Here is a 25966-nt window from a genome sequence, read left to right as displayed (position 1 = left end):
AAAAGAGGCATTTTCTGTACCGCTCGCATGCGCTGTCGAAAACAAATCTGACATTACGCGATCCTAACCTCAATTTCGCGAAAAAACGCGTAACGTACTCTTGTTGTAAAAAGAATCGTGCGCAACAAGGAGTCAACGGTCTTTTCCCCTCGCGTATTTGCAACATTCGTCTCCAGCTCACATTGCAAACTTACGCCTGGCCGAAAAATAAAATACCGAGTTTGTCTACTTCTTACACAATGTATACTATTCGAATGCAACGACCTAACTTCCGGCCGCACCACAACGCGCCTCAATCGCGACTCCAACTGACAATGAGAAGGAAAGTCGATCGCAATCACGAACCGGACCGAAAAAGAGGACGCTGAATTCGTTTTCTTCCGCAGATCGGAAGACGTTCAAAATCCTCTGGGCCTTACGTACCTGCCTTGCACCGAGTTTTCGCACCCCCTGCTTTTCCTCCCCGCATGTGTATGTATATCACGCATTGCACGGAGTCGGAAAAGCACTCTTAGAAGGCGAATCACGTGCCAAAGCAAGTTATAATTGACCGAACGTTTGCCTCTGACAGTTCTTATTCCTCCCTCTCTCCCTCTCGCTACCTGCTCCGTGATTCGAATCGACGACAATTGCTAAGCCCGCGTGCTCTTTCCGGTTCCTCTTGTTTCCCTTTTTTCCCCCTGCCAAACCCCTCGCGAAACGGCGAGGCGCGGAAGAAAACTACCTCGCAACGGTAATCTTCAGTCATTGCATCGGAATAACGTTTAAGAAAGTTTTAATGGGATGTCCTCCGTTCCCTTCGAATTCCTCGATGCAACATCCGAAGGCTTACGAAATACCATCGCAAATTGGCCTCGTTCCCATCCCCTCCCGTCATCCCCAACCACTTTTCATCCCCCTCGAAACGGGAACTGAATATAGGCATGCCGAAACCGCGGACTAATTACGATACTGTGCAAAAGAATGTTGCAATTGGGGTGCTTTTACGCGTTCCGAAAAACCTTGTTATTGTACCTACACGCGTACGTACATTGATTATTTGTGCATTCCTCGTACGTTGTTGGGGTGAAATCTGCGTACGCGAATTGTTCACTTCCACACTTGGAGAGAAAGGATTCATTTATGACCCCGTCGAATATAACTTGTACAGAAATTTGATGATACTTAATTGTGAATCCATGTACGTTTTTTATTTTCTAAATTTCATTGCCAGATGGCTGCACATTTAGCATAAATACTTTACAGTTGTCAAATTAATATAACTAGAATTTCATTAAATTGAAGTAAAGTAAGAAAGTACAAAATACGCCAAAGTGTTCAATTATTCACGATTGCACTGACATTGATTTTTATAAACAACTACCAGAATCGAATGAATTGTTGAGAGAAGAAAAATGTGTCGGTGAATTTGCGAAAAATTGTTTTCTTAACATAATAAATCTATCACCAAATGAAATCAAACGTATCCATTGGCTTTTGACCATCCGTTCTTTTTTTAAAGCAACCATAAAAAAAAATCTTCCCCAGCTTATAACTGCATTAATTTTACAAATACTCAATGTGTGACAATCTCATGATGAAATTGTCTTAAAGTATCGATTTTCAACCAACCAATCTCTTGTAAGCTTTTGTTCTTTCAATTCAAACACGGTTTAAATAATTACATCTGGAATGATACGAATAAAATGTCGAAAATTAATAGACCGTTCTCGAATTTCAGAACCGAAAACAAAATTAAATAACAGTATCTTTCCGCGCTTGCTTCATCTACGTTTACCACCCGCCTATTCAAAGTTGGCTTAAATATCAATCGCGAAGAGCGGTCAACACTTCGCCTAAAAACAATTCCAAAAACAAGGAGTTCGGAAAAGTTTTGGGGAAAATAAAAGAGAGTTCCAAGGGTCGTTCTCTCGGCGATCGTCCGTCTTTTTCCGGACCCATTAGACGTCAATGTTCAGGTCACGTGCACAGGCCATTACTTCGTTAACCGCAGAATGCTTCCCTTTTCCCTCACGCTCTTAACCCTTATACAACACCTGGTTCTTCGTGTTCCGCCCAATCAATTCACCCCCTCCCCCCCTCCCTCCTCCTTACCCTCCCAGTCCCCCCCCCCCCCTTTTCGCCCATGCGAATTATCTGGCTAATTGATGTCAACTGCTAGCCCATCATGCGATTATAATGGGGGTGTGTAATATATGTGTAATGTGTGTGTGTGTGTGTGTGTGTGCGTGGGTATCGCATGGATAATCTCGTGATTGGTTTTCCCATCTTCGGCACACCCCGTGCTTTTCCATCCCTCGTCGCTCCGCTTCTCAATGCATTATAAGTAATAAGGTGCAGCGTATCTTGAATAAGATTATCATAAACGAATTCGGCTCAAGACGCCAGACGACGCTGGTATTTATAGAGGAGGTGCTTCGTCGTTACAGGGCGACAAAAATTTACAAAATTTTCTTTCGAACGAAATTGCACGAAAGTAGAGTTTAAAAAATACGGTGTTACAGTTAAAGTAATCGGTGGGAAGGTATGGTAATAAATATAAATCGCTCGGGATTCAATTTATGATTTCAAGCGGAGGAAGAAAATATTTAGCGGAAAGATTGACGAACGAATTGCAACAACAAATTTCACTATGTTTTTCTGGCAAATTGGTCTTATTCAATATTCTTTTTTATTCAATCTACGGGATTTTCAAATATTCCGAAAAGTCTTACCTCTTTCAATTATACAATCGCATGTAAACGATCGATTTTTAATCGTATCTTATACGGATGAGAAAGAAACCCCCAAGTTTTTTCCTCAGATAATTAATTATTCAACGAGAATGTATATTTTTATACAGGAAAAATTTGACACGTTAATATACAGCTCATTCAAATGCGCATTTCATTGTTGATTTACAAAAGTTTGAAGGTAAATAAATTTCACAATAAAATAAAAATCTTAAATCTTTGACGACGAGACTCGATGTAATTTATAGCGATGGCAACGAGAGATTCAACCGCGTTCTTTTTCGCTCGAAAAAACACACTCGCACTGTAATTGAACCCCCTGCTGAACATCGAGTAATTTTGCACTCCTACACTGCAACTCTCTCACGTTACAGGCATAGGAATATTCAGCTGAGGAAATTTCACACCCGATGCTTGACGGCTCTGACAAATTGCAGTCGGGGTGGCTGCAGAGCCCGTTTTCCTATTTTCTTCCTCGCTATTTCTGGTCTGCACGTTGGTAGTTTTCGCAGCGATAAAAACATGCAAGCGATTTCAGAAAATATGTCACTCAGTCCCTGGGAAAAGTTTGGAAATCGCGAATGTTGTTCACAATCGCACAATTATTATTGAAACTTCTATCGAATAGATCACATTTTCGAACCTTTTCTTTTTTTTTCTTTTTTTTTTTTTTTTTGAAATTTATTTTACTTTACGTAATCGACGTAAAGAACAGAAATCTCATTTGTTAGTGAAATTAAATATTAATTATATTCCTGTTTTCAAATTGGGACAAAATAATATACAAATTGCAATTATGCGTTTTGCTGAAGTGATAAAACACGCTAGTTGCAATTTGTATATTTGAAAAAAGTACAAATGAAACAAAATAAAGTGTCGATAATTGTACTTCTAATTGAGACAGCAAATTACATTTGTAATTTGTATAACTTGTGATCGACTCGTTACAATTTCACCTGTGACTGATAGAAAAACATAATTAATACAAAAGGCTTGACATGATATCCTAAGTTTTTAATACAAAATACTTTGTCGTTAGGGAAAACCCGGTTTGTACCTATTCATCGAGAATTCATTGACGAACAAAATGAACTGGTTCCGTTGACCAAATTTGGTCGAACAAATATATATCGAAGATAATTTCGTTTCTCTGATGTAACATTAATAATTTTGCCATTGCAGTTGTAATTTGAAAATTTCCCATTTTCCGAGATCGAACGTGATATTTTTTCACCGAAATTTCAGGTCTATTGAATTCAGTCGATGCCGTATCTCCGTATCGACTGTCTTTTCGTTAAATTGTACGTTTGACAGATCCTTGAAAGTGTGGGTGGAAAAAAAGTGTCTGGTTGGCTAGGCATTCGTGTATCCATAACGTTATTCACACTTGTACGATTCCGTTATTACAGTTTGATGTCAGCCGCGTGAAACGTGGAAAAGTTGGCCGTGTGTGAAAATTCGTTTTGTTCAAGAGCGCGGACCCGTATATCTAGAACCGAATATAAATGACAAACGGCCGGCGATTTCCATGCGACGTAAGTAAGAGGAAAAGTTTCCCCTGAAACTGGAACTGAAAAAAGCTTGAGCTTTCGCGGGATTTCGGGATTTTTTCGGAACCGAAGCTGAAAATATCGACGCGTAAAATAAGGCTTACGCTTATTTCAAGGATTTGATCATCGTCTCCAGACCAAGATGGATGCCATTTTTTTTTTTCTCCCATTTTTCCCTCTTCTTTTGCCGAGGGCTAATATTAGCAGCGTCGTTCGTTAATCTCCCCCCTCCCCCCTCCTCCTCCTCCCCTCTTTCCCTCCTTCACTCTTTTTCTCCCATTCTTCTTTCTTTCCTCCTTTTTTTTTTTTTTCTCCTCTCTTACATTTATTTTTTTACTTTTTCGACACGATCCGATCCGATCGCCGAGATTATGGACAAACGGGCGCGATATTGGCTCTCGCGTAGTAACGACGCTCTCTCGTGCCGCTGCCTGTAATGACACGAGACATGCAACACGCCAGCTGTGCTGATCTCGCTTTCATCGCATAGATTATTCTACACCTCATTCAAATACACCCTGCAGCTCACCGCGCGTTTATCTATTCAGAATTGATCTCTGAGGCAACGTGGAGCAGGTATATGCATACAGATTGAAATCCTAACGACCGCGTAGTTCGAAGTCTGATAAAATTTTAACGCGCATGCGCCACAATCCGAGAGCGCTTGTTCGACAGGGCGACCAACTGTATTGTTACAAAGGGTGAAATCACCCGTTTTGTTCCCTTTTAAATGATCTAGTAGTCATCATAGATAAAAGACGTTTATAAACCTCTTATGTCTTTAAAAAGAATAAGGTTGCTGCGTCAACCAACATTATTGTAAAAACAGTCAGTCTCTAGACTTTAAAAAGAGAGCTTGTGTCCAAATACATCTATTTTCTTTCTAAAATATTCCTTGTTCGTGAGACTTCTTTGGCTCGGCGTTCGCTTAAATCGCACAGAGAACTCTTTGTTTCTCTTAGTCCTTTCTTAATTTCCCCCGTTGTAACAGTATCTAACCTGAAAAATTTTGATGCTCGTTACTGGCAGTCGTGGTCGACAATGACATCTGTGAAATAAAAATTCAGGTAACGTACACCGCGAACTCTCGTTTAAACTTATTGTTGGTTGGTTGCCCTGGCAAAACAATCGCTCTCGAAATGCAGCGCGTGCGCATTGGATTTTAGCAAACGACGGACCGCGCAGTCGTTAGGAATCCACTCTGTATGTGTATGAAAATTATTACCTACTTTCAGCTACTGAAAATGAGATTAGAAAAAACAGGAGACCTAAGAAAATTTTTTCCATAATCGAACGTCACTCAAAATTAATGTGACATGTGTCTTTCAATTTTTCTTTTTTACCCGGTAACTCTTCATTTCTTGATTTACTTGTATTTTTGAAAGTTTGCTGTATAATCCACCTGGTAAAATTTCATGTAATGTAAAGAGAAACTGAAAATTTCAATTTGTAAGCTGCTGTTTGTACTTCTTTATGCCAAACTGTCAGCAAACTTGTCTAAAATTTGTGCAAAAATCTGCTTTTTCCGAGCACGCTACCGATTTCGTTTCTTCTATTTCACTCAAGAAGTAAATTTTCCGAGCATATTCTCCCTAGAAATTTCTTTCGTTGACACATTTCCAAGAACTCAATCAAGAAAAAAATATTACAACTACAAATCAATGGGTTTCAAAGATGCTATCATCGCTTAGCAAAGTTTTGTAAAAGTAAAAAATTTTGACGGTCAGGTTGTTATGTTTCTCACAGAACTCTGCAAACGTGATAAGTCTGCTTTGAAAAAGACGGAGTTGAACTACCGATCTCAGAGATCGAGAGAGGTAAAAAACAAAGAATCTCAATCAAGAAAGCACGATTCTCTTTTACTCCCATAAGACGATTGCCGGTTAATAACGTCGCGGCTCAACTCTCGGTGCCATTCACGCACGTGTAGGTATAAGGTATGTATACATAGGTATATACCTAAATCTGGAAGTATGTATGATACGAGCAGTTTCCGAGCGGCAGATATGGTCATAGCCGAGAAATGAACAAGGGAAGAAACCCGTAGGCTTTTTTTGCGGTTTCCCATCGTCCCTCGCGAGAGGCTTCAAGTTGGATCTAAAACCCTGCATGCAACTCGAAACAATAATTAGATGAGGATTGGCCCTGATTAGAAGCTACCGGTCAAACCTCGATCCTCAAAAATCCCGGTTCTTTATCACCGAGTTGTTTCTCCGCACAATGGAACGAGAAAGCTCGCGAAAAGGAGGAAAACTTTTCTGAAAAAGGTGCGCTATCGCAATGGTGGTCCTTTCAATTGAGAATTGTGATCAGTATTCTTATAAGAATTTGTGGTTAATCGACCCATTAAATTTAGATAATTAGGAATGGGTGTAAATGAACGTGTAGAAGGATTAGAGAACAGAATAGTCACAGTATCCGATTTTCCAAAACGCCATTACCTATTCTATAGAATTTCGTAATGTAGGAAGTTGGAATACAAAATAGAAAATTCAAAATGTCGAAAGGTGAAGTATAGAAATCAAAACTATCAAATCGTAGTTTTCACTTGCTATATTCTTATTTACCTTCACAATTTTATATTTTTACTGTCTTATGCATTTCAAAATTCGCGTGTTTGAGAATTCTTCTGTCTCGTGGACGCCCTTCTCTTTTACCCGCAACCATAAGCTACGAATAATGACGTTATTACCAAGTTTCACAATCTGAACTATACTTAGATTACCGATTCAATTTTCACATTCGTGAAAAAATGTTAAATTAATTGATATAGGAAATAGGGAAAGAATAAAGTGACAACATTTCGGTACCAACAACCCAGCCCAAGCTTTATGTCAAATACAAATCGTTGATTGCCTAGTTTTATTTGTTCCGAAAAAATGAGTGATCACCAACTATCGCGTACTTTTAGAACAGATTCTCTCTACGTTTTTCATCAGTTTTTACGTTTTTCGAGATTGAATCAAACGAACGATTCACCCACCACCATTGACATAGGTCGAACAAATCGTTCGAATCTGTTTTCATATTCCATAAAACCGATGGTTCGAAGATCGATGAAAAAAAAAAATCTAATTCACGAAAAATTGTGTGACTCGATCGTTACGGTCGTCCTTGGGGAAGTACCGCAAGATAATAACCCTGTTTTCTTTCCCGGTGGTAAGCATAACGTTAGGCAGAAATTGATACAAGTAAAAAGGAAGCGCGGCGGTGTTATTAAAAGCAATATATTTTTGAGGCAAGCTATTATGCAGGAGTTGTGGGATTGGTTTGGGCGGAGTGGGTATAATGTACCCTGCAGAATATATCCGTTGCAAGTCATGTTCCCCGCTCAATGGATGGGCGCATGGATATAATAAAATTGTTATAAGATCCCGGAGGCGTTTTACATATAAGCAGCAGGGGGACCCAAAAATTCCGATAAATCAGCCGAATCTTATTGGCGTTATTACCGTAACCGGAGCCGCTATTGTCATTATTATTATTATCATTTCCCACTCGGAATATATTGACGCTCGTAACTCGGAAAATATTAGTAATACCTACCTCCGGACCGACGAGCGTCCGCGAACCTTTTCTATGGGCAAAATTTCGGCATAGGAATTGAGATATTTGCATACGCATATTACCGGCCAGGTTCCATATCCTACGCCAACCTACCGAAGCTACGAAAGCTCCTCCTCGCCTCTGTTCGTCCCCATTTTCAAGCCCGCTGCCCGGCTGCCCTCATTTTTGCACCGCGATGCTCCAGAGACGAATCGCCTGATTATATATGGCTGCTCCGGTCGATTGCTATGGTGCTAGGTATTTACTTTAACGATATTTTGCTCATTTTTAAAAAAGAAACGCGAAATTTGCACGCTGCCCGGAAGGAAATACTTTGCGGGTATTTATTTTCGGAGTAAATTATATAATGTATTACTAGCATGAAATGATAATTTTATTCAGCTTGAACAAACTTGCTGACAGTTGAAAGAGAACGTCGGTGAAAGTCTAGACTTTTTCGATTAGTTTAAAATTTGAACTCGTGATGGAATTCCGGAAAACAAGTGGTTTTCACTACCTTCCATATGTGTCCAGGTATTATTTGGAATAACGTCAGAAATTGGTCTTTTTCGAAAAGCTCCTTGCGCTACGATTCTCGCAGTGAGGATCTGAAAAGATTTCACAGCTATTGGAGGAGCGTAGGAAAGAAAAGTTACGCGAGTCATCAACTAATTGTCACAATAATTAGTGATCGATAATTTTTGTGAAAATTGTTGTGAAACAATTATTTGTATTATCAAGTGAAGTTAAACTTATTCGAATTGAAAAATCATTTCTTTCACAGATAATTTAAAAAATGTGTCAATTTTTATTCTTGCGTACACGATACAGCTATTGTCTTTAATAAAATCAATTTCAATGCAAATTTCGTTCCTTCATTTTGTGTATCAAATTATTAATAAATATTTTCCACAGATTTTAGGATAGAAAAAACTCATGCATCAACTATACGTATACTTGATCAGCCTAAAAATAAACGTATTACGATCGAAGTGATAAAAAATGGGGATAAAATTGCTCGGTAAACGCGTGTGATTAATTACCATTGCGATTTGCAAACGGATTTCACGTGTTGTTGAAAACACGTATAATACCTGTGGCAATTTCTTTGCGCAAACTTACGACTCTTACGAGCCGTCTGGCTGGCCAGTCGTTGACCCAACCGATAAAATCTTAGTCGGTATATATAAATCCTCGCGTCGTTTAACTGCTGCAGCAAAGTACTTCGAGTCCTGCATTGCTGCATTTACCGCTAATCCTACTTTCCGACCCGAACGAATCGCCTGACTCCGCAATCGCGATGGCAGATAGGCATTATGCCCGAAATCCGCCGGCTGCTTGGTTTTTACCAACCCTTTGTCACTCGCTGCTAAAAGTGGCGCGCGCAACGTTCCTCGCCAAATTCCGCCACTAGCGGCGCTAGTTGTTCTTTGGCAAACTTGCTCGGTGCCCTTAAAATTCGTTATGTGGGTTATACGTGTTATGTCTAAATATACGATTGGAACTATCGTGACGTTCACCGTTCGCAATTTTCGCATGAGCAGAATGAACAGAATGAGCAAAATTATAACCTCAAAGGCATCGGCAAGTGTGTCACAAGTGTCGAAAGTCTACTAGCGCCACGTATAGGACGATTTAGAGGTTAAAAAACTGGGATAAAAAAGGCAAAATATTTTATGATATACGGAGCAGTTTTTTTTTTTTTTTGTTACTTCTGGCACTGTATACGTGTTCAGAAAAGAAAGGAAGTTACGACAGTCAAACCGGGAATAAAAAGTCAAGTTTCCACTTGATCTCGAAGTTTTGACGGTTATAGAAAATCGGTGCAGTTTTTCGTGAGTTGGAATTGATTGGATTGCGAGCGAATTTAGCTAAGCTATTTCTGAATAGTTTGCGTGAATGTAAATTTGTCGGGAAATTTCGTTCGGTAGTTATTTGACTTTGGACCGATGTATAAGTTGTAAGACAATTTTGAGAAATAATTTGGATTATTTATAATTTGCAATATGAGTCGCAGGCGAACCGAAGACGAATATTGCAAATACGCGAGGCGAAAAGACTATTGCCGCCTTTTTATATACGATTCTTTATGTAAAAAGAGTATGTTACGCGTTTTTTCACGAAGCACGAAATTGAGGTTAGGGTCGCGTAATGTCAGAGTTTATCGCGACAGCGCATGCGCGCAGTCCAGAAAAGTCCACTTTTAACTCCCACGACTTGAAAGTGATTTTTTCCGTACTACGCGCATGCGCATTCGCAGACTCACTTTACCGTGATAGAAACGGGTATTTTGCGTACGGAAAACACGCATGAAAAAATGCGCAAAATATATAAAATCTATTCAAGCATCACAGAATTTCGTATAAATCCTCAATTGTATAACGATATTTTTACTATATCACAGAATTGGCATTGTGCCATGTGCGACGTGACACGTAGTTTTTTCCATCGCTCTCCTACCTTCTCTATTCTTGCGCACAAGATTTTTGATCAAGTTGTATAAAATGAGACAGGAAAATCACGGTAAGGTGTATAGAAAATCATTTGAGAAGTGCCCGAAGATTGTTCTAACAATAGTTTATCTTTCTCTCACTTTTCAGGCGCGGTATCTCTGATTTTCTTCCATTTTTCATTTTCATCTTCATCTCTCATTTCGTACCTCCTCGAAACACACTATATGGCCAGTACGAAATTCTTCACTCTTCACTCTTGAGTAAAAGATTGAACGACGAGAAAGGGAGAGTGAGAACCAGATATCTCTGTCCGACTTCTTCTATTTCTTGTTTTTAGTTCATTTTTCTCCACTTTACTGCTCTTGTTCTCATAAATCTTTTACTTTACTCTCAGTCTACATATTTCTGCCATTTTCCTTTGACTACATTGAAAGTTTCACCTGCTGTAAAGTAGACAGGAAAGGGGGGAAGAGGTTCAAACTATACTAAAGCAGCATCGAAAGGCACGTTTTGTACTCGCAGTGTACCGTGAAAGGCTACGGCGACATTGAGGGTAGATGCGTTTTGCCCGGAAGTGGAAATTCTGCTGCGCAAACCGCGTATAAATTTGATTCATTAGCCGACTTGAACCAGTTTCGACTCTCCATCCGTACGTGCTTCGTACGATTACTCCAAGGACTGAGACGGCGAATGCCTTAATTCGTACGCGCAATTGCGATACCGAAGGCTATTCTCTTCGAAGATGAATCATTTCGAGAGACAAAGGAACGTTGATGATAACCCTAAGAAGGTTGGTACAAATGCTCGTTGAAGTCAGACGCGGCCGAGTGTTAATTAGAAGGTTGGTTGATTGGTGGAAAATCATACATTGAGTATTTTTCAAAGTATTATATTGTATTACCAAGCTGCGAGAATCTCTCTGGAAATAGATATAGGAATACTTTTTCCCTTAAAGTCATTCGAACACATTTTCTTTCTTACAATATTTATTTCGATACTGAAATTTGTTAATCGTTATCAGTATCGGTGTATTGTTGTAGAATTCAACGTTTAACGATTCCAAAATGATTTTAGAAAGAGTTAATTCGGTGGATTCTGTAGAAACTAATTTTCTGAATAAAATAAACCGGCGTAAAGTGAAATCGGGCGCATCTACTATTTTTTTTTTTTTTTTAATATAAAAACATTTGAAATATAGCACCGACATCCAAACTTTTGTTTATGAAGCATGTATTTTATATTTTCAAATTTTTAAATAGATCTTCGTTGCTTATGAATATAATGATTTGACAAATACCCAATCTCGTAAAAAAAATCATCAAACGGTATCGATCCTTGGTTAACTGATCACCTTAAATGGTGAATTTCCACTTAGAAAACTTCAATCGATTGATTAGGATTATATTATGCACTCCTTGATTCCAATTATACACCGTATGACAACAAGACGATTCAGTAGATTGATAAAAGAAGTAGAGAGCAACGGATATGATATATTTTGAATACGATTAAATTACACGATAAAACCAGACTAAGGCAATAGAAATTCGGTAAAATATAAGAGACAGGAAAAAGTGTGACAGCGGCGGGAGGGAAAAAATATTGTGAAAATTCATGCTCACGTCATGCGTCAGTCAGGATTATTTCTAAACCCTCCTCCTCCCCCCCCCCCTTCCCAGCTACCGTGCCGCGGTCGCAATCTACATCGACGCCTTTTCTGCGTGCGGCTTCGTTCTAAGTCCGAAATCCAAAGCTCTTTGAATCAGCCAACTTGCAGAAAAAAAAAACAAGTCGATTGATTCGTGTCCGCAAAAACGCACAACACTCTATAAAAATAGGAAAAGTACTCTAGTAGTTCAAAGTGGATTATTTTGAAGCAAACAATGGGAACGATTAAATAAATTGTGATTGATTTTTATTTCTTGCTGTCGAAATTCACGAGTATTCTTCTTCAGGTCTCATAATTATTGGGGTTGAAAAATATAACTGTTGAAGAATTTTTACGTTGGGAAGCCGAGTTATGGTCTTAAGATTCATAAACCTTGATTTTCGATATTAATTGCCGAGACTTTACAAGCTATTTCACGGAGGTGAAAATAATTTCAATCGACGAATATATAATTGTGAGATCTACGTGGTTTTTTCTTTTATCTTTAATTTCATACGTACAGTGAAATTTTTCTTTATTTCTTCTTGCGTTTGAATAAACGACGTCAGAGGTGATCCTGGATTTAATTTTCAGCTGACACAATCCCCGTTCTGGGTATGTATAATGTAATACATAATGTACGTCTACATGAGCGGATTCGTGCACACGTAACTGGATACGAGCTTGAGTGACATTTTGACATTATTCAACAATTTTTTCATACTTGAATATCCTACTTCAATTCCGGACTACAAACATTTGAATTTGAAGCAACATTTTTGACGTTACCTGCCGCTTTCATATTGTACCGGCGATGATAAAATACTTGCGGTTCGTGGAGCGCTTGCCATTCTACTCGAGTAGAAAAGTTATCATTAAATTATATTCCAAATACAATTGTGAAAAAAAAAAAAATGTTCTAATGGTATTTATTCCATATATAGCTAAATATAGCTTCTTGAAGTACATAGTATATAATTTACAATATTTCAGAAGAGTTATAAACTTCGATAAGATTCTAATTTGTTGATGAAAAAAGAGCGTATCGAAAGAAATCCGAAGGCGTAAGTTTTATATCACGCAAGAGCTTATAAAATATAGGATTAAAAATTGATCGTTGCATACGCCGGTGCTATCTATGAAAAATAAATCACGTACCTACCAGTTCGCTGCGTCATTTTATGCCATGCCTAAAAATAATTGTCCATGGGCTTGTTCGCTCCCTCGCTCCCTTCTTTCCGCCCCACTCTGGACGTTATAAGCAGCATCAGCATCAGCATCAACATCAGCATCAACATCAACAGCAGCGGCAGCAGCAGCTGTCGGTTAAAACGCAAGGGTAGCCTCTCAAGTTTTGACATGAGGTACGCGACCGCAGGGCACGGCATCTCTTTGCCCTAAGCTATGAGAGCGAGCGGCGCGGTTGCGAATGAGTAATGAAATGTTGCGAGGGAGTTAACCGTAGTAGAAGAGGGGGGCGGTAGAGAAAACAAATACAATGAAAAAAAAAAAACTAAAATAAAACTAAAAAAAAAAAAACAGGGAAAGAAAGTAGGAGAAAAAAAATGAGAGAGAGAAGGAAAATTTATAAAGCGAGAAAAAAAAAAAAAATACCCCGGCAAACCACACTCTTCTGCGGGGCGGAAGAACCCTCCGAAAACCGAAAGGTGGATACAGTGAGAGGGGGGAAAAGCACGGAACGGGGGAGGGGGGAGGAACGCCCCCTCGCACACGCATCCATCAAACGGAAACCGTATAGGTATACCTAGCAGTCTTGCCCTGACGTCATTAGCAAACGCCGCAACCCTCCCCCCCCCCCCCCCCCTCCTCTCGCCGCTCCTCGCCGCGAGCTTTTTGACCCAGGCAAGCTTTTCCGACACTTTCGGCCTCGTCGACGCGATGCGATGTGCATTCAACTGAAAACACATCCCCCTTCCTCAAACGCTAATCGTTTCTCCCACTTGTGCAGCTGCGCTTGCCGGACACTTCATCTTACAAGCAATTAGTTTTGCGAAATTTTCGCCAAATTATCAGAACGATGATACATGTTTCAATACAGTTATGTCGTTATGGGGTTTCGCAAAGAAAAAAGAATCGAGTGTTTTTTTTTCTTTTTTTTTTTTTTTTTTTGCAAATACGAAACACTGAGGAAGAAAAATTCTGTGGCACGTATCGGTGAGAGTTTCGGGAAACCAAACACCCAAATGCGCAGGCGTCAAATCACGTGATTTCATTGATTGGTTCAACCGATTCCCGCCGAGTTTTATTTTTTTGTTTGCTTGTCAGGATTGCCAACTCAGTTCACGCGGTTAGACGTTTATAGCTATCAAAATTCGTTGGCGCCCCGAGGTTATGTTACGCTGGGAATTTGAGGTAACCGAAATGTGAAGAATTTTTATCTCAGTCAACATAACCTCGAAAAGCTTGCGTATATTAACAGTTCGCGTCGTTGCCTATCTAAATAAAATTAGCCAGCCTATCTAAACAGACGATCAATTTGTCGCATGTACACTTGGGTGTTCAATTTTCTGACATTGTCACAGCATATCGAAACGTTTACCTAACCAAAAATGTACCGTAATTTTTTCTAACAGCGTAACGATTTTTGCGCCTCAGCAAGTCAATCAGAGATACAGCTCGTGTTCGGGTCGATCATCGTATCCCACCATGACTATTCGAAATTTTAAACGTTATTTGTAAAAATAACCTGAATATTAGGAAATGTGGAAAATGATGAAAAATAGAATGTGGCGATACTGCGCGGTTGCCTGTATCAGGCGCACGGATCGTTTGGCTGTTAGAAAATCTCACATTTCAATTTGCATTATATTACACGAATATTCTAGTAAGATTTTTGCTACTTTGAACGACACCGCGTGACCCGAAACAGAAATCTGAGAACAAATGGCTTCTATATATTTTTCAAATAAAGCTGAGTTGTTTTATGCATGAAAATGGTCGTTCTGGCATGTTTGACCGTTATATTTGACTTAGTCAAGTAATCACCGACAGTTACCTGAACAAATCTCCCTTATATCTCCTTTCCCTGAATTTATCCAACCGAAATCAAACAGCAGCATATTATGCTGAGTTGAACCTGTATCTCAATTACCGATCTCCACCCCGTTCTACACTTGCGCACGGACTTCGAACTATACTTTTCCCCATTTATGCGCGTAGGTGGAAGCTAATTGAGTACCGTGCCTCGTTGGTTTCGATCAAAGTCTATACGGGTATGCGAATCCATCGTCGAATGTGGTGAGAGAGTTTCTCAAGACGTCGATGACGGTTGCTAGGTTATTATTATTAAAAACTCCAAACATCACGCGGAGATGGTTTGAACATAAATTATATACTCTGGGACCTTCTGTTACGGTCAACTTAATAAATCAAAACATCTCACTGTTAAAATGAGGATCTAAGGCATGATATTTCCGGAACTCCAAATTCCTCCCGACAAGAGATGTCATTCAGACATCAATATTCACCGATTTCACCCTATTCTCGAATCCACGAACGACCGTATATACAGATCAGTCACGAATTGACGTTTACTGATGCAGCGAACCCTGCGCCCTACATTGGGAACAAAAACACGAAAAACAAAGCCACGTTAACACAGATGGAATCTAAATGTAAGTATTGGAAAAACGACCGGAATTCTCTCTGCATCGAAGCTGTTCGCGTTTGACATGTGCAGCATCCCGTAGGGATTCCGAGTTTTCTTTTATTCCTGAGTTAATGCACGCTCGAAGAATATTCAGAGCGAAGTACTCGCCCTCAATCGCTCAAAGAGCAAGACCGTGGAATCTGCTTCGTCGTATTGAAAAACAAGGAGCCAATTCTGGCGCAGCTCTGTGAGTGCAATATTAGCCTGTTATTGAAGTGTTTTTACCCGACCTTATCCAAATTCCGTGAGAGTAGGTTTTCGGCGTCTTAGGTCAACGAATACTGTCAAATTGCTCGACGTTTCGGCCCTTTTTTATTTTATTAACCTAAAATTGGTTTTCACGGTTCGCTGAAAACACCAGAAACGAAAAAACGACAAGTCAAAAATTTCACATTCTTGCCTCGAGTCAATCAAGCGGATTTTGATTATGAAAATATCTTGACGTAGAAAGTTCTTTGAAACCCATGAATTTTAACCAAGATTCATTCATCACGTTAAAACATTCGTACTGTTGGATGCTGATTTCTTTTTCGATGCTACACGAATGCAGCGATCGTTCGATTTTAATTAATCACAGTCAACTCTCAGTTTTTTACAAACTGTTGGAATTATATTTTCTACTAATCTTCTTTACCGATCAAAAGACTCATAATTACAGTGTAATTATTGTTATTTGTTGAAAATTATGGAATAATATGCTTTGCAAGAAAATGGTTCATGTTGTAACGAACCTGACGTCACGGTGACTTGATGCAAATAATTGACGAATTGAATGAGCTCCAATTTGTAAAAATTGATCGAATCGAACGATCTTTTCGTTTGAGAGGTGATTTCAATAACGTGATTGCATCAAAGTTGTTAAACATAATGTTACAATTGTAAATGAAATTTTCGATTTCCTGAATCCCAATATTTGTCAGTGCAAAAATATGACAATACATGGCGTGAAAGTACAGTTGAAGTTAATCAAGTCAGGTCTAATTAAGAGTTCCCTGTGATCCAGACCGAAAATTTTGCGAAAACCGTATTTCAACTGTAAAAACCTCGTTTTTGATAACTTTAAAGAAATCACATTGTCTTGCAATTTTTCTCCATGTCACAGGGATATTTTTACCTGTCGGTTACATGCAGATCTAGCTAGACTAAATTCAGTGACATTTTTCAAACATTCGTTTCTTCACTTCATTGTTTTAATACTGTTTATATCTTACTAAACATTACATCGTTTCCGACTAGAACAACAAACGAAGTGTCAAAAAGGTATACTCAGTCCAGTTTGTACGGTTTGTGGCTTAAAAAATAATAACATTGTATTCTTAGACCTTGGAATATCAGCCTAGGTCTATTTCAAACAACAGGTACGAAAATCGTAACGCTGTTCAGTATCTGGTTTCTCACTATTCTACCGTGAAAAAAAGATTACGTCAGTATTGAACACGATTTAATAATCCAAACTGTTACATCCAAACAACACCCAGCTGCTCCTAATATTTTTTTTTATTTGTTTTTTGTAAGCTACCGTTGGACGAAACTTGAACAAGCGCTTATTTAGATATTTTTTAAATATGAACAAGCGAGGCAACTCTTAGACTTTAGCTAAAATATAGGCTCTTTAGCGGATAAAAAAAAAAACAAAAAAATTAAATTTTTTCCCGCGATTTCTAACAGTTTATCATATACATCCCTAACTTCAGCTTCACCTCAGGTGTCTGTCTATTACCTGAGCGGCAGAATTTTCTTCGCGTTGGGCGTCAGAGCCCAACCGAATTAGGGGGACTTTTACAGGAAATGAAGACATTTACAGGCATCGCTCAGACCCTCCCCCCCCCCCCCCCTCCCCCCCACCACTACCATCACCGCCCTCTCCGCCACTCGGCATCCCATACTGCTGAACGGTGGAATTTTAAGTAACACTTCCCGAGGGACGGACGCTTTCTCGAGCCTCGGCATCTCCTCGCTACTTAAGAAGCGTATAAGAGCTCGGTAACGTCTGCGCTATTAATTTCTGCGGGACGGTGAGGGGGCCGAGAGGGGCAAAAGTGAATGAGAAAAAAAGAAAAAAAAGAAAAAAAAAACAAGAGGAAAAAAGACAAGTAAACGGTGGCAGGGGGGGTAGAGGATAGAGAGAAAAAAGGAAAAGATATAAAGAAAAATGTCAGCCAGCTCGCTCATTCCGAATTTTATTATCTTCCTTTGCCTCTCCGACCAGCGCGGAAAATCACCAAAGAAATAGATGCGGCGTCGTTTCTGCTAACAGATTGGTGGGATTTTCTCGGTTTTAGAATGCGCCGCGAAAAACGGAAACGGGGGCAACGTCGTCGAGCACCACCAGCCCTCCTACTGGGAGCAGCCACCCTTCAGCCAACCCTACTTCGACAACACCACCCGAAGGGAAACCACCACCACCGTTGGACAGTCAGCCTACCTTCACTGCAGGGTCAGGAACCTCGGTGATCGAGCGGTGAGTTTGACCAACTATCATTTTTAACCGATACCCGACTCCGCGAAGCCTTTCTTTGTCGAGAAGAGAAGACTGCGTCGATCCGTCAGACAAACTTTTGCGGGGAATTCGAACACGGCCGAGTGTAAAATCTGAAAGTGATAGGACTTGGCAGTCGAATGAAAAAGATTTGGAAGAAAATTTATAAACTTTTTTTAAAAGAAATATCTAAAGTTGGAAAAACGTATTTGATTATTTAGAAAAAGTAGGCTCCTTGATTTTCACAGAAAAATCGAAGGCGTCACACTGAGCAAAAAAATAAATACGAGAATATAAGAGATGGTTGGAGTCTTACTTAGAGTCGGAGACTCAAAAATACCCAACAACGGAAGATTTTGTTACGTAAATGTTATTTGATTCAACAAAAAAGTTGTCAGGACAATAATTTAGGTTATCAATCAGAACCGCATTTATTTCGCCGTAGTTAACAAATTCACAAATTATTTATTTATTTTTTTTTTTTTGAGTTTTATGTAAACGTGGCAATCTATGGGAAAAATATGTGAAAACTCAGTGCAGAGTTCGTACGCACAGGGAAAAATTGGAAAACCGGGAAAACTTATGAAATTCCTTACAGCATGAAAAAGTGAAGGAAAAGTCAAGAATTTCGATGACAAGGCTGGAATTTTGCGTCTGCCGAAGAAACAAGCTTCTTCTTACACAGAGTATTATCGATCTTGAGGAAAAACAACTTGTACTTAAAATTTTATATCGTCGTACCACTTCATATGTTCTATGTATATTACTTAATACCAAAGCTTCTTTCCTTTTTCTTTTCCTTACAAAAAATCACAGGCTGTTGATGGTAAATTGATAACACAGGTCTGCCAAGTATAACCTTTCATTTCACCCTTAAGAAATAATGCTTTTCTCAGGTATTTAGGTGTGTGGAATTAAAATATAACGCTATGCTGGTGTTTTTGCATTACATCGGGGTTTATATTTACGCAAGATACGCGTATTCACAGATTTTTTAACAATTTTCATGAAAAAAAATATAATGGTCACAAAACTGAATGCTTAGGTATAAAATAAACAGCATTAGTTTTAAACAAGACTTAAGAGACTAGGTCAATCAAACAGACTTGTGATATCTTTTTCGACTTCCTTCAGAACTGCTAATCAATCTTTTTCTCTAGTACTTGTATAACTTTAAATATTCTTAAAATCACCATAAACAATACTGAGGATAGGTGACTATTTAAATGTCAATACGACCGCTAATACATATATTTAACATAGAAATTGGAAGTTAACTCTAGTAGTACTAAGAAAACAGAGGAAAAATTTATGAAAACGTTTACCTGATAGAATATTTTATACATTTTTTTCAGAGATTCGTACCTAATACTTACCGATATTACTACTCAGTTTTGTGGGGAATAAACCATCGCAGGCCTCTGTAATCAGAAAATAAGATAATTACCAGGCAATACTAAAGGTATAAGTATTATTGTGTAAAAAATTGCCATAAATCAGCAGTCTATTTTTTTAAAGGTTACTGGAAAAACTTTATTCTCACGCTGGAATACCGGAAAAAGTCAGATACTTTCAGATTCCAAATAGCGTACAAGCTTTGCAGTAGCTAAATGATCTTTTTAATATGTAAAAAACGCAATTGCGGGGTCTGATGACAAGCAGCCGTCACGACAAATAAGAGACCGTGCGTCAAATTGACGACAACGCCAAATCGACCGTATTTCTCCCAAACGACGGGCATTTTCCTCTCTCTACGCCAATGACTCGGCCAATCATAATCTTCCGTGGCTACGCCACGTCACGAAATCAACCAATCGTTTTGAATCACCCTTTCGCACAGTAAATAACGGTTTACTCGGTATTTCTGAAACTATTGAAACAACTTACAGCGCAACAACTAACGTTCACTCAGCTCACACCGAGAGAAGACATTTTTTTCGTACAATGGTTTGTTGTTTCGAAAAAATGATGACGAATAACCGCCAGACGACTCGTCAAGGTTAGTGCAAGTCCCACCGACGGTGATAAATTTGGCCACTCGAGGCGCTACTTGTACTCGCTCTCGGTCCTTATAAACCTTAGAGCATGAACTACCGTAGATAGTTTCGCGTAAACGGAACGTGTAGCGGAGGAGTGAAAAGGAGTGAGGTTATGTTTGTCACAATCTGTCTCTCTCGCTCCACACCTGATTGGTCGATACCTTTCATCTCAGCCAATCAAATGCGGAATGAGACAAACGGAGTAACCCTAATGAATATCTTTCTCTCGCATCACTTCGGCTGCATTTTTCGCGAGGTCGATCGGATGGCAGCTCCCTCCAGCGGCGTATGCTCTAAGCTATAAGCACAGAGACCATCTTCTTACATAATCGATTATCAAAGTTTAAAAACGTGATTGAAAATACCGTGTACCTATTTCTGATCATCGCGCGGGTACTTACCCAGTTAAGGATGAGCTCAGTCTTTAAATATTTATCCAAATATTCTCGCGACGCGGTATCAGAAAAGTATAAGGGTAGACACACGTAACGCACAGCCATAACTTCGATCCCAAGGGATGAACTCTCCGTGTATATAGCCGGAGCAGCGGATGCAGTTACGCGTCTACGTACGCGAGTATCGTTCGGTCGCCGTTACTTTGGCAGCGGAATCGTTTTATTGACTTTTAAACTTTTCAAATCTCTCCTCCGGCCAGCCCGTATAAACCCCCGTCTGCGATAGCCATTCGAGATCCCTCTGCTGCGTGTACACATTTTCCACTCTCTCTCTCTCTCTCTCTCTCACGGCCGATGTAGGAGAGTCGATTTCGATAAATATACCAACTCCGCTCTTCCAGCAAACGAATCCCACCCACTTTCGCTGCAGGTTGGAAACACGCCTCTTTCGGGCCGGAACCGGGTTTTAGAAAATTACTCTCGTCGTACCCCGACAACTCAGACATTATAGACTAACTCCACGATTTGATAGCGAAGCCCGGTTTTCAAAAAAAAAAAAAAAAAAAAGGTGCGTGAGGTTTGATACCTGTAATTTTTTTCTCATCTTACTCCAATCAAGTTTAGGAAACAGCAGTGAAAACATTATTTTTGTTTTTTTCGAATAAATGATTATGTTGAGATCAATTGAATTCGAACTGATTCGAACAATATGCTGTGTATTGGCCTGTGAAATCAAATAACGTTTCATATTCGCGTCGAGAAGTGTTGGGCGCATATAATTACAAATTTCCGCGCTATGTTGGGGTGGACTTTTGTAATTTCAAATTAATTTTGTTTTCATAATTACCAATTAAAACTACAAATCGTAATTTGTAATTAGTTGATTAACAGTCCGTTCAACATTAGCATCACGTATATAATGATTCTTGATCGAATCACGTATTTGTTTGCTGATAATCAAGTAATTGTTCATTTCGGTTGAAGAGTTTCTGTTCTCAATGCAGATAGATGTGTAATCATTTCTACATTTTGATCATTCATTTAATCGAATCTGTAAGAAATAAAGGTCGATTGTGCCAAGAAGGGTTTCTTTGCCCCATCGATCTAACAATCCGAATATGGATCATTTTCAAACTCATCGAATCCACTTCGTCGTAACTCCTAATTATATTGGCGTCTGAGGATGAAACTGATGTATAAGGGATCGGTATTGAATGTTATATTCTTTGAGATTCAAGCATCGAAGATGGACGTGGAATATTGGAGTCAGTCACTACCAAAGATCTGTACAAGTAAAAAAAATATATTCGAAAACATTTGAAACAATTAACGAAATTTCACCGAAATTAAAGTTCGCCGAATGTACAACTCTTTCCGGATTTAACTCAAAGTTCAAAATATAAATTTCAATCCAAATTAAATGAGACTTGATTCTCGAATAGTTTGAAAAGTATAAAAATCTGCTTCAAACAACTTCAACGAGTATAAATCTGGATGAAACAATCGGGCGCGCTAAATTATAAAGAGTTTAAGTATAATTACGTGAGTATACAGCGTATTCGAGCACAAAAAACAAAAATGAAGAATAAAATGAAAACTAGTTGAATCATACATTCCATGTCAAATCGACCAATAGTTGGAATCGATCGGAATCAATTTTGATTACTAAAATATCATCAATGTTCTTATTGCTCATCATTATGCCCCTGAATAAAATTTTAATTGTTCAAAATTACAAACTAACATGATATACTGAACACATTTGAGATAAAAATGAAAAAAAAATTTTTTTTAAGAAAATAATTTTTTTTAATAAAATTCAAAAATTCATTTTATGGAAAAATCAAAAAACACAGTTTCAAAAATTTCAGGATCTCTTAAGGTTGGTTCAAGATGGTATACAAAAAAATGTGAGTCAAAAATTTATTGTCAAGCGTCAATTTTGAGAACTTTTAAAAATTCAAAATTTCACAAATTTGAGATTTTCAAAATTTTTTATCGAGAGTTATTTTTTTTTTCACAGCCCCAAGTATCCTCTTTGAAATTAACCATTGATCATTTCTTAATTTGCAACAGTTTTCAAGATTATTAAAATATAAGTTTAAAAATAAGAAAAATTGTGAAATTCTGAGTTCTTCATATCTTTTGAAAAAAATTTAAAAAAATTTTTTCCTTTGGCAGAACTTCGGAATAGGATAAAAGAAAACTCCTGACCAAAATTCGGCCAAATCGAAGGGGGTCGATTCCCATTATTGGTCGATTTGACATGGAATGACCCATATATACATATATAGCTAAAAAAAGGCAATCGCGACAAATATTTCTTCAGCCCGTCCTTTTTTTTTTTTTTTTTTTGTAATGTTGAATTTCTACGCGGTGAAAGGATATGGCGATGTCCGTTTTGCGTGACGTTCGTCGATTTCATGCACTTTATAGGATCGTGATTCTTGTTAATGGAGATTCGAGTTGCGAGGAGTGGAAATAATAACTTTGTAACGCCTCCGAGCCTCCGTGCAAACCCTCCGCTGGCTCATGTCCACAAACCAAAACCTACTAACTCTCCTATTATCAACAGGCCGTTATTTACCCTTTCGTCAAATTCTTCTTTCCCATTAGCCGAGTGGATTTTTTACTCCATTATGCCGTTTTTTATTCCATTTTTTTTTTTTTTAGAAACACGACCCTCTGCTCCGACCAGACGAGATTAAAACCGTCCCTGGTACAATATATAACAACTTTGTGGTTGTGTATAATTTAGGTGACTCAGCCTATTATCTGCCGCTTCATGCATCATCCAAATGACGCCCAGAACCCTTCTCTTGATCCCTGATTTTCATCGATGATAAATCAAAACATATCGACTGTATCTACGCCACTGCATTCAGACACGCCTGACTCCCTCGATGCCAAAATTGCTGTGTATATAAAACGTGTCTGCGTGCTGGACGGCAGTATTCGCATCTCTGGCTGGAAACAAATGTTCAAACGTTTGCACGACATTTGTTTTATTATGTCCGTCCGGAATTTTAGGGCTCGGTCATCCCGGGACCTCGCAATTTACGGCTATTGATATCAATTTCACCAACTTTTTTTTATTCGTTCATTTTTATTCATTTGGGGACGCGGAGGGTTGCAAAATATTGAGAAACTTCGTTCTTCTGCCATTTTAAATAATAGAAAAAAAAGTGCGGAAAAAAGCTTCACCATTGAAATCGTAGTATACAGTTGTAACGATTTGAGGGTCGTTTATTCCCGAGCGGTAAGGAATACAGTGCGATGGGGTTGAACTTTGCTTTTATCCTTAATAGCAACCGGGAAGTCGAGCAATACAGTCGAACAGATGCGTGGTATTGTTAGAACATGAATTTCATATTTATTGATTGGTTCGAAAATATACAGACGAAGCGATCAGTTTCTAAGGTAGATGAGAAGTGCGCGGGTCGAGAGGTGAAGATGAAGTGACTTGGGACGAGCGGAAAGAAGCGTCGGTGAGTGCGTAAAGCAAAGTGAGTGATCAGGGTTCTGGGGTTGAGAGGAGATAGTCAGGTATGCACAGGATGTGCGAGAGATTGTTTAGTCTAATGAAGTGAAGAGGCTTCTAGATAAGATGGACGGAGAATGAGTTGCGAGTGCGAAGAGGGACTGAGCACGTAACACACTGTACCGACATGAATACGAAACCATTCGACGAAACATTCTCACGTCACTTTCGGATGAAAAATGTACGATTGGTTTTTATTTTAGTTCGAACAGTCGCATTTTTCACGGTGACATTACGACTCGACTGAATCCGTGCTGGGGAAAAATTTATGGTTCACTTTGGCAATGCGATCGTGATATATAATAAATGGATCGCCGTTTCAGTTGTTGAAAACTCGCGGAATAGCTGAAAAATGATCGAGCACGAATGCATAAGCTCTAGGAATTATTCAAGTTTTTAAGTAACATTCGTACTTGTTAGTTTTTCAACGATCTCAGTAAATCTCGTTGCAAGAAACGGTGGTACTGTATTTTGCCGATTTATTGATGTCAACCCCACTGATATGCTAGTGACTTTGGATTCATGCAACAACTGGTATTTATCGTTGGATGCTGAGCGAGGAGATCAAGTTCAATTATTTGGTGTGAATGGAAATTCCAACGCTTGCATCGATTTCATTACACCTTCTCAGTTTGACGTTGCCACATCACGTTCAAAGCCGAAGCACATCAATTTGCAAAATGTCGAATATAGCTGCAATTTATGTAGGGGAATTGATTCGTAAGTTCGGAATTCAGGGTTTTGGTTAATTTAGAACGATCTACTCGATGGCCCGTGAAAGCAGCTCTGCCAAATGGCAACTTGCACCTTGAAGTCCGGACTATCGAGACAACTTATTCATCAAGGTGTTGGCGTTAGCGGTGTCAACTTTGGCATTCCAGTCCAAGCACCTCCCGCCGCCTGTCTGTAAACAATTTACCAGTCGATCGAGGTTTACGCCCATCGGGTTCGTTGGCTTTCTAACCATTAGCCCGAGACAAACACGTAGGATTGTAGTTAGGCATTCATTTCACGAGGATATGTGCAACTCGAGAACTTATTCACGAAATCATACATCATACATTGCATTAAAGTTCGGAACCACAGTTTGGATGTTCGGATGTTCAGAAAGTGACGTCACGAAAATTTTTTTCTCTCTCGGCGTCATCGATCTATAGTAATCGTCGACGACGAAAATCAGCTAGCCGAATTCCTCAGTCTGGAAACAACCGCGCAGTAGAGCGGACGGATGAGAGTCGCGCTCCGCAGATTTCGAGTATCGGGTTCTCTACCTCCTGAATCCTACGCTCCACGTCCGCTTCCTGGTGCAACTCGACTTCCAAGACAAGCGCTCCGTAGTTTCTGCGCTCAAGGTCCACTACCTGCAGGAACTCGACTTCCAGGACAAGCGCTCCGTGGTTCCTGCGCTCCAGGTACGTTACCTGGTGAAACTTGACTTCCAGGACAAGCGCTCAATGGTTCCTGCGCTCCAGGTACGCTACCTGGCGAAACTCGACTTCCAGGACAAGCGCTCCGTAGTTCTGGCTGTCCAGGTCCTTGTATTGGTGACTTTTGACCTTCAGGACTAATTTTCCATAGTTCTGGCTGTCCAGGTCCTCCACCTGGTGGATTTTGACATCCAGGAAAAGCACTCCGTAGTTCTGGCGGTCCAGGTCCTTGACCTGATGTCTTTTAACCTTCCTGACTAATTTTCAAGTTTACAAATTTTATTATTGAAAACGTCATGTTTTATACCATCAAACCAATATGCATGCTTCAGATAACATTTTGAATCAGAAAAAAAAAACCGAACGACCAGGATCAACAAATTGCAATTGGTGAGTGGTTGGCATTGTATACATAGGAATACATGAAAATAACTTCGTTCAATTAGAGCTTAAATTGCTGAGCGTAGTGTTTCAAATCCCTCAGCA

At 39.2% G+C, this 25966-nt stretch overlaps 1 protein-coding gene across 7 annotated transcripts in view; it reads left to right on the top strand.

Moving 5' to 3' along the window:
• The window catches only part of LOC124177857 (limbic system-associated membrane protein-like), a 213757-nt gene that overhangs the window by 165745 nt on the left and 22046 nt on the right, over positions 1-25966 (top strand). For all 7 annotated transcript variants that reach the window (XM_046560729.1, XM_046560733.1, XM_046560732.1 and 4 more), the window contains one exon: positions 17882-18060. In XM_046560729.1, coding sequence (XP_046416685.1) covers positions 17882-18060 — 179 coding nt within the window. The remainder of the gene's footprint in view (positions 1-17881; positions 18061-25966) is intronic.

The sequence above is a fragment of the Neodiprion fabricii genome, chromosome 3 (assembly GCF_021155785.1).
Source record: "Neodiprion fabricii isolate iyNeoFabr1 chromosome 3, iyNeoFabr1.1, whole genome shotgun sequence".
Taxonomy (NCBI): Eukaryota; Metazoa; Arthropoda; class Insecta; order Hymenoptera; family Diprionidae; genus Neodiprion; species Neodiprion fabricii.
The sequence above is the reverse complement of the archived record's forward strand: the minus strand, read 5'-3'. Positions and strand labels throughout refer to the sequence as shown.